Source organism: Mus caroli, chromosome 6 (genome assembly GCF_900094665.2).
Source record: "Mus caroli chromosome 6, CAROLI_EIJ_v1.1, whole genome shotgun sequence".
NCBI classification, from domain to species: Eukaryota; Metazoa; Chordata; class Mammalia; order Rodentia; family Muridae; genus Mus; species Mus caroli.
Window position 1 is genome coordinate 49522561 of NC_034575.1, and position 9910 is coordinate 49532470.

General features: G+C 43.6%; 1 protein-coding gene across 1 annotated transcript in view; it reads left to right on the forward strand.

The window, feature by feature from the left end:
* Gars (glycyl-tRNA synthetase) overlaps window positions 1-9910 on the forward strand; it is a 42752-nt gene that overhangs the window by 10155 nt on the left and 22687 nt on the right. The window contains exons 3-7 of the mRNA XM_021165313.2: window positions 297-399; window positions 2558-2699; window positions 4453-4541; window positions 5419-5495; window positions 8128-8273. Of these exons, the coding sequence (XP_021020972.1) occupies window positions 297-399; window positions 2558-2699; window positions 4453-4541; window positions 5419-5495; window positions 8128-8273 (557 nt within the window). The remainder of the gene's footprint in view (window positions 1-296; window positions 400-2557; window positions 2700-4452; window positions 4542-5418; window positions 5496-8127; window positions 8274-9910) is intronic.

Consider the following 9910-nt stretch of genomic DNA (forward strand, 5'->3'; position numbering starts at 1 on the left):
AGAGAGAGAGAGAGAGAGAGCACGCGAGCGAGCGCATCTCCTGGTGTTTCCACCACTTCCAGCAACACTGTCAACTGAAGAGCCAGTGAGCCTTCAACTCTGAGCTGCTGGGGACTTTAAGATCCAAACTATCACAGCTTCTTTACTGCTGCTCAAAGTGTTTGTGGGGACTGAGGCCTCTATTTTAGCTCCTCAACGTCTTATGTCTCTAGCATTTTATACTGGATTCTACCAAATGCAGATGTGTTAGAACTCCACTTACCTGTCCAATTACTCTCTTCTTGTTTCTATTATAGGAGCTGGCATTGCAGCCCAAAGATGACATCGTAGATAGAGCAAAAATGGAAGATACATTGAAGAGGAGGTTTTTCTACGATCAGGCTTTTGCTATTTATGGAGGTAGGGGGTGAATGAAGCCACAGTGCATGACGGGAAGCATGGCAGCATGGGGCAGGCATGGTGCTGGAGAAGAAGCTGAGTTCTACCTCTTGATCAGAAGGCAGCCAGGACACTGCCTTCTGCAAGCAGCTGGGAGGAAGGTCTCTCCACGCTGAGCAGAGTCTGAGCTTGGGAAACCTCAAGCCCACCCAACACTTCCTCCAATAAGACCACACCTCTTAGTAGTGCCACTCCCTTTGAGCCAAGTGTTCTAAAGTGTGTCTTTGGGGCCAGACTTATCTAAATCACACTATGCTTAGTCAAGAGCTTGGCTTGCTAACTGATGTTTATTCAATTGTGTCAGATCCCATAAAGGAGAGGAGTCATGTAATATGCATTTTTGTTCAAGAGTTGACATTTGCATAATGCTCACTCTTAGTACCCCACTCTGTTAGTTACCCTCCCACCCCGTAAAGTTTACTTCTCTGTTCATATACATATATTTTCTAAGACAGCGTTTCTCTGTGTAGCCATGGCTGTCCTGTCCTAGAACTCTGTAGACCAGGCTGGCCTCAAACTCAGACGTCTACTTGCTTCTGCATCCTGAGTGCTGGGATTAAAGGTGTGTGTCACCACTGTCGACCTTTTTTTTTGTTTTTTTTTTGTTTTTTTTTTGTTTTCGAGACAGGGTTTCTCTGTATAGCCCTGGCTGTCCTAGAACTTACTTTGTAGACCAGGCTGACCTCGAACTTAGAAATCCACCTGCCTCTGCCTCCCGAGTGCTGGGATTAAAGGTGTGCGCCAGTTTTCCTTCCCTCTCTTCCTCCCAGTTCATTCCCACTTTTTCCTCTCATCCACATCCACCTCCTTTCTGTCTCTCCCTGGAAAACTAACGGCTATCTAAAGGTAAATTGAATAAAATGTAATAAGAGAGGGGAAAAAAAACCCAGATTGGAATGGAATAAAACAAACAGAAGAGAAAGAGCCCAAGAAGCAGATAAAGGCACAGAGATGTGCTCACCCACACTCAGGAATCCCATAAGAACATGAAACTGGAAGCCATAATATGTGCATAGAGGACCCGTAGGATAGAAAGAAAGAAAAGAATTAAAAAATAAAAGAAAATAAATTTTCAGAAGGAAAAAGAAAGCACCCTGGCATGACCTTTGAGCTCCTTTTCTGTTGGCATCTACTGCTGGGCATGTGCCCTGCCCTTAGGAGTAGTTTGTGTCCCCAGCGAGAGTTGGAGAGTTGGAGAGAACCAACCTTTCATTTAGCCTCTGGGCTAGGAATGGGGACGTGTGTCTGCGTCTTTCAGCTCCAGCATCCCATTTGGTGCAGACCCGTGCAGGCCCTGTACACACTGCCTCGGTCTCTGAGCTCACATAGGTGTTGCTCCTGTTGTTTAGAAGGCCTGGTTTCCTTGGTGTCCTTTCATCCCCTAGGGTCTTAAACTCTGCACCTCTTCTGTCTACAAAGTGCCCTGAGCACCGGGGGGGGGGGGGGGGGGGGAGGGAAAAGGCTGAGTGTATCAAGTTCTCTCACTCCATCTGAGAATTCTTGGAGCCTTTTTTCTCATAGTGGGTAGTGATTACAAGCTCAGACACTAGGCATTTGCTGTGGCTGTGTATATATTGGTACATTCTTCCTAAGGCCTACTGGTGCCCTGGGTGTGTAGAACATTATTGTAGTTCTGATACCTGGCTGCCCCTCCTCACAGACCACTGTCATACACGGGCCTTGGCTTATTCTTTGTGGGCATTCGTCAAGGAAGGTGTTCTTCAGGCAGGAAGATGACACAAGTTTTTCTGAGTGCTATAAGAAAGGCCTACTGGTTAAACAGGTCCTCGAAGTGATCAGCCTGTAGTGCTTTGTCACTGTGTCTTGTCTGGATTTGCTAAGCACATCTTTGAATGTCTTACCTCTTGAGGTTTAAATGACAGCCCAAGTACCCAACGTAATTCAGAGAACACAGTGCTGGCCCTTAGGTAATTTCCCCTGCCTGTGTAGCTGGTTCTCCACGTACATTGCAGTCTGCCTTTTCAGTGAGTAGAGGGAGCTTTTAGTTTTCCACAGTCAGCCAGCAGTAAGTAACGCTCTGTGGTGCAGAGGCTTGACCTGTGGGCAACATCTGAGTCAGAGTGACAGGAAAAGCCATGTTTGCCTCTCTTCCTCACAGGTGTCAGTGGATTGTATGACTTCGGGCCGGTAGGATGTGCTTTGAAGAACAATATCATCCAGGCCTGGAGGCAGCACTTTATCCAAGAGGAGCAGATCCTGGAAATTGACTGCACCATGCTCACCCCTGAGCCAGTTTTAAAGTGAGCTTCTGCTTCGGTGGGAGAGGGCCTTTACAAGTTAATAGTTAACCCTTTGATTACAAAAGCTGTCTGTGTTCATTTAGAAAATTAGTGAAGAACAAACAAAAGCAGTATATACCTGCTGCTCACAGGTGGCCACATTGAAATTGCTGTTTGTCCCCTTCTGCAGGTCAAAGTGTTTGCTGGCAAAGCTGATAACCTTAGTTTAATTAGTTAGTCCCACATAGTATAGAGGGTGAGCTGACTCCTACAGCTTGCCCTCTGACCTTGTCACATACACCCACATACGGACATACAGTGAATGAATAATTTTAAAAAGCATTTTTCTTGATGATAGCATAATATTGTGTTTTACAAGTGTAACATAGTTTAATTAGTATGCTAACTTATGGATTTAAGTTAAAGTATTTATGACTTTGTGTTTGCATAGCTACATTTGTGGATATTCCCTTGGCTATTAATTTCCATGGTGTAAAATGCTAGTATAGTAGGCATTCTCACCCAAATGCAAAGGATAAGATTCAAGATTATTGCAGGTAGGGTGGGGTTTCTGTAACTGTGCAAGAGGAATTCTTACTTACCACTTTGTGTCTCACCCTTATTACCATTTAATGCTGTCTGGGAAGGAGCAGTTTTTATTATTAGCCTCTTTGAGGTGCTCTTAGTAATCCGAGGCGTCCCTGTTGATGAGTCTGTAAGATCTGGATAAATTCGTTGAGCTATTTGTCCCACTTACAGTAACTAAATACTAAAGTCACTGTAGGTGAGGATCTGCTGAGCTGTGAGTCTTAGTTCATCTGATGGCTTTGGCCTTCGCTAAGCTTGAATTATCCTGAAATGTCATACAGCCTTAAGACGGTTTGTAAATGTGTATAATCTAGATAATCTCTTTTTTCCTGGGAAAGAAATACTTGAGAGGGTAGAAGAAAGGAGTTTTCTCAGGGCATGTGTCTCTGTCTGCCATATATTGTTACTTTAGATGTAGTTTCTGTCTTGATATGCATGAATCTAAACTCTGGATAAACATACTTGTAAGCATAAATTTTTTGTACCTACTTTTAATAAGGGTTCACCCTCTCCTCTGGCCCACCACCCAGCAGAGGGAGTGGAAGAGAAAAGTCGTTAGGATGTGGGGGAAGTGGACCTGTTCAGCAGTAGTTGTTTAGGGTGAGCTTGCTCTTTCTCAGCAGTTCAGTCCCATAGCAAACACCAAATATGACTCAGCAGCTGCAGACCAGTCCTCTAGGCAGGCAGACAACAGGCTCGAACCAACAGCTTTGGTCCAGTCCTTTGAGCAAGCAGACACCAGGCAGCTGTAGTTCAATCCTGAAGAAACCACCTGTCTCGCCAACCAGCCTGAGATGAGGCTGCAGAAGCTAAAAGCTGCTGTGGGGATCTCAGGAGCAGTTCTTGGGCAAGTTTCTCTCAGTGGCAGAGTTAGCACAAGTTGAGCTTGACAACACAACTTAAGGCGAACCAATACATGCCTGTGGTGAGCAGAGACTAGAAAGGTGGAGCAAACCAAACCAAGGCTCAGCACTCATTCCCCACTGTCTGTGGGGTCATATTTATCAAGTGTCCTCTCACATATGTCTGCTTCAGGAGAACAGTCTTTCACGTGCTTGCTCTAGCAAGACATCCTTTCACTTGTGTGTCCCAGCAGAACATCATTTGAAGTAACTAGAAGTTTCCATAGCGGATCTCTGCTAGGATGATATTGTGTGTTCACTTGTTGGTTTGCTTGTTCACTTAGGACCTCTGGCCATGTAGACAAATTTGCTGACTTCATGGTGAAGGACGTGAAGAACGGAGAGTGCTTCCGAGCAGACCACCTGTTGAAAGGTATGCGTCTGCATCTTTCTTGTGCTTGATCAAAACAAGCTTGAACTTATTTCTCAAGTTTTTCTGTTGTTTTTTAAAAATTGGCTTGTTTTAACATATTCAGATTAAACATACGTTTCAAACTTATGTTACAGAGTCACCTACAGATTAGTTATATTTAGATAGTAATTTTTCTAATCAGCAAGTGATCAAGACATTATTATGGGCCGGGACTGTAGCTCAGTGGTAGACTCTTAGCATGTTTAGAGTCCTGGATTCCATCATCAGCACAGGGTTTTCTACCTAGGTAACATCAAGACCTCCCTGCGAAAGTGTCAGTGAACAAGTAGAAGATAAGAACATTAGCTTCGGGTCCTGGAGAGATGGCTTAGCGGGTAAGACCACTGACGGCTCTTTCTAAGGTCCTGAATTCAATTCTCGGCAACTACATGGTGGCTCATGACCATCTGTAATGGGATCCGATGCCCTCTTCTAGTGTCTGAAGAGAGCAGTAGTGTACTCATATACACATAAAATAAATAAATAATATATTTATTCATATATAATATATAAATTTTATTTATATAATATATATTTATATTTAAAGATTTATTTTATATTATAATTAAGTATACTGTAGCTGTCTTCAGATGCCCCATAAGAGGGTGTCAGATCTCATTATGGGTGACTGTGAGCTACCATGTGGTTGTTGGGAATTGAACTCAGGACCTTCAGTAGAGCAGTCGGTGCTCTTACCTGCTGAGCCATCTCTCCAGCCTCTCCCCACCCCCCATCCCAAATATATAGTTTGTATTTGTCTTTATTGCCCAGCATTGGTGCTCAGAATGTGCTCTCCTTCCTTGCTGGAAACTGTTGCTTACTAGCACTGTTCTTCTAGCTCATTTACAGAAACTGATGTCGGATAAGAAGTGCTCTGCTGAGAAGAAGTCAGAGATGGAAAGTGTCTTGGCCCAGGTGAGCAGTCGGGAGACACATCAGAACAACCCGCCCTTCGGGAGTTCTGCCTGAGCAAAATGCATTTACAGTTTTTCTTATACTATGTCAGTCATGGGGCATACCTCACATTTTCTAACGACAAACAGTTGTGGTCCTACTTTTCTTCCTGTGTCTTTTCATCGAAGTCTCTGTCTAGCCCAAAGTAGTCTAGACCTCATGACTAGCACAAGCTGGTCACCAGCTTGATGTGATCCCCCTGCCTCAGCCTCTCAGTTGTTGGGATTACAAGCATAGCATTCATGCCTAGCTCTAAAGCCTATTGCTCTGTCTAAAACTGGGTAGAGAACTCTAACATTTGCTGGCTTGTTTTGGTTTTGTCAAGTTTACTTATTCACCTTGTGAGAGAAGGAGTGGCCCCTGCTGTGGTCTAGGGTGGAGGCCAGACAACAGCTATAGGGAGTCAGGTTGGCGCTCTCCTTCCACTGCATAGATCCCTGGGTTTGAACTCAGGCCGTCAGGCTTGGTGCTAAATACCCTTTCCCACTGAACTGTCCCACCTACCCCCTTTGGGTTATTTTGTTTTGTTTTGTTTGTTTGTTTGTTTTTAGATCTTTTTGAATTGGCATTCCTCATCAGCCTTCGCCACCATGCTGATTTTTAACAGTTTGCTTTTCTTTCATGGAAATTGCTAGACTCTTTGCTACCCTTAGCCTATTTCTCTTTTAAGCATGCACATTCTTCTCTGATAATTAGTTTTGCCTTCCAACATCAGATGTGAAATTTTCTTCTCCATTTAAACACTTTGTTAGTCTGCTTGCTTACCCATCTAGCAGTGTCAGTCCCTGTGATGTATAGTTTGTCACTTGCCCGAAGCTTGTCACACTAATGCTGTTAAGTTTAGAAAGTTATTATTATTTTTTTTTAAATTACACTTCTACTACAGTTGCAGCTCTTTCCAGCGCTGGGAGTGGACCTGTGGCCTGTGGCCTCAGTCTCATGGGTTCCTTCTATTTCCTTCCTTTTCCAAGGCTTCATGTTTATTAAAGGGAAATGAGAGACGCCACTAATTGTCCTTGATTGATTTTATTTTTTGTTTTTGGAGACAGGGTTTCACTACATAGCTCTGGCTGTCCTGGCTCACTATGTAGACCAGGCTGTCCTGCCTCTGCCTACTGGGATTAAAGCTGTACACCACTATGCCTGCCTTTCTCCCTCTGATTTCTTGTTTTCCGTTCAGCATTACTAACTCCAAGGCATATAGCCATATATATGCCTTGGAGTGTGTCTTTGATCTTACCTGTTGCTTTCCTTTCCAAGTAAAGTAAACTTTGAGACCTGGGGACCTGTGATTGCAGTTTGAACACTAGACTTTCGTATTCAGGACAGTGATTTTTGTTGCAGTTGTTATATATAAAGCCTCAGTGAAGAGTGAGGGTGGCAGCTGATGCAGTTCTCAGAAATGGCCTCTAGCCTCATGGCTCAAAGCCCAGCTGGTATGGAGCCACGTCATGGCAAAGCCATACTAGTTCATGCCATGATTCCAGTGCCGCTGTGGGACTGTGGGAGCGCCTCTGAAGCGCAGATTCACTCATCCATAGGAACAGCTCTTTCTTTCCTGGTGTGGACTCAGCTGCTGATGTTTGCGTCCTTGTTTCCCTGTCTCTCTGTGTGGTCTCAACTGGCACTGCTTACTTCCCTTGCTTCCCCTCACCCCCCAACTTTGTTGACCTTTGTTTGCATTTACAGATTTGTAAAGTCAGCTTTAAAACTTTTTATTGTAAAAAATAAAAATTAGCAAGTATACTTGAAAAGTAAAAAAAAAAAAATTCTTTAAAATTCCTTGAAATGATTTTTTTTTTTTTTTACTTTATGGAATATAAATAAATGATAGAGAAAAAAATCTCGTCACTATTCACATGGCCCTGCCTGTTCATCTCTGATTGGTCATCACTAGAGCTTAGACACTTGCTAAGTGCTCGCTTGTCTCCATGGGTCCATCACTGTGCGCATGGCCCAGGCCCACTGGATGACGAGCATTCCAAAATGACTTTTTGTCCTCTGCTGTTTCTTTTGACTGAAGAAAATGGGAAACTTCCCTTATCAGCCGTAAAGAAAATGGAGACTCCGTCTTTGATCCATGCCTCTATCTTGCTTTAAACGATTTGTCGGATCCTTACTATCCATCTAACAGTGCCCGGGCCATCATTTCCATAAAGTCCAAATGGACGCAGTGAGGTCCCTCCTGTCTGCACGGTTTTATGCTGTTCTCAGTTCTGATTTAGAAGTTAAAGACTGATACTTCTCCTTTAGTGGTAGCTATTGCTGATGGTTGAACTGTCTCGTTTGAGCTGCAGGAGTGTTCACCGAGTCTCTCAGTGCACCTTAGCACTCTTCGGTAACTTCCTTGCTTACTGATATGACAGGATACTTTTAGGCTCATTGTGTTTGCTTCATGTCTCAGACCTGGAGTCAGCCCTTTTCCCCCAGGCAGACCTCGTCCTTGTTAGTGGGTTTTTCCTGGTCATGCGTTGGGCTGGCGACCTGCACTTAGTGTGGCTGGAACAGTGGTGGGACGCAGCTGTGGATAGTACTTGATCTTGTGCCTTGTTCTGTAACGTTTGCACTCATTATCTTCTCTATATGCCCTTAGCTTGATAACTATGGACAACAGGAACTTGCGGATCTTTTTGTGAACTACAATGTAAAATCTCCCACCACTGGCAATGACCTGTCCCCTCCGGTACCTTTTAACTTAATGTTCCAGACCTTCATTGGGCCTGGAGGAAATATGCCTGGGTACGTATTGTTTTTCATTTATTTGTTTATCTAACACACTTATTAAAATTGCCTGTGACAAAAGGTAAACTTCAGGGCCAAGAGGAAGGCTGCAGGGTGGGGGTTGTGTTTGCAGAAGTCCATGATCATCAGACCTTCCAGTAAGCTTCACAGGATGGGCAGGGAGAGAGTGTTTTATGTCTTTGAGTATGCATTATATTTAGAAATGATTGAATCCGTCCGTTGCAGTTGCATTTTGTGCTGTGTTGTGACTAGAGTTACTAGTCATGTGTGGCTTTTTAGCATTTAAAAAGAAGCCAGTGTTTCTGAGGATTGAATTTCAACATTCGTTTCACTTTCATTAACGTAGACCTATCTAGTGGCCCATGGTGCTGGAGAGCGTGGATCTAGTCCACACTCTTAAAATATAAGACAGCTTTTATGGGGTGGTGAGATGGCTCAGCAGTGAAGAGCTGGGGCCCAGAGCGAGCGGGGTGGGGGTGGGGGATGAGCAAGGGAGAAGGGAAGGGGAAAAAAAAGACAGCTCTTATGCAGGCAGCAGGGCTGTGCCTTTCGTGGCTCTGCATATGTAGGGCTGTCTCACTTCCCTTGACTCTGCACAGCATAACATCACGCGTGGTTCCTTTTCTCTTTTTAATGTAATGTGGGTCTGTAGATGACATGTAGGCGGGCCTTGATTTTTTTTTTCCACCTTAGCCCCGCCCCCCTTTTTAATATTTCAACCTGACATACAAAGTAATAAGCATGGAATTTTCAGTGAAAGGTATTTTTCTTAAGTTAGTTCTCTCCACCATGTGGGCTCCAGTGACTGAGCTCAGGTTCATAGCTGTGGCAGCAAGCGAGCTTCCTAACGAGAGCCACCTTCAGGCTGTGCTGGCTAGTTTTATACTAGCTTGACACAAGCTAGAGTTATCTGAAGAGAGGGGGCATCAGCTGAGACAATGCCTCCATAAGATCAGCTGTAAGTCATTTTCTTAATTAGAGATTGATGGGTGGGGCAGTCTGGACTGAGGATCCTGGGTTCTGTAAGAAAGTGGGAGGAGCTAACCACTAAGCAGCACTGCTCCATGGCGTCTGCATCAGCTCCTGCCTCCAGGTTCCTACTCCATTCAGGTTCCTGTTCTGACTTCAATAATGAACAGTGCTAAGGAAGTGTAAGCTGAATAAACCCTTTCCCTTCTCGGTTGCTTTGTTCATCATGTTTCATCACAGCTACAGAAACCCAAACTAGGACACGGGCCATATTAGGAAATAATCTAAAAGGAAAAAAAAATAAGTATGTTAGTTGAAAGTAAGAATAGTGTATTTGTCCATTGACTTGAGAGAGGTTAAACTAATTGTCGTCAAGTAGATCATTTCAGTCTGACATTCAGTTACAGTTAACCTGTGAGCATTTACTTACTTAAAAATAGGAAAAGTGTAAAATCATACAGGAAATGGCATAGTTTTATATACACTACTTAGAATATACCCTGTAGCCACACTTATATTTTAATGAAACATGGAAAGGGCCATAAAAATGAATAGTAGTTTTGTTAGAATGAACGAGAGTAAACTTTAGGGTTTCTTTTTCTTGGTTTTAAACTTGTTTTACTATTTTGCAGTAAGCCTCTAGGAACACTTTTTTTTTTTTTTTT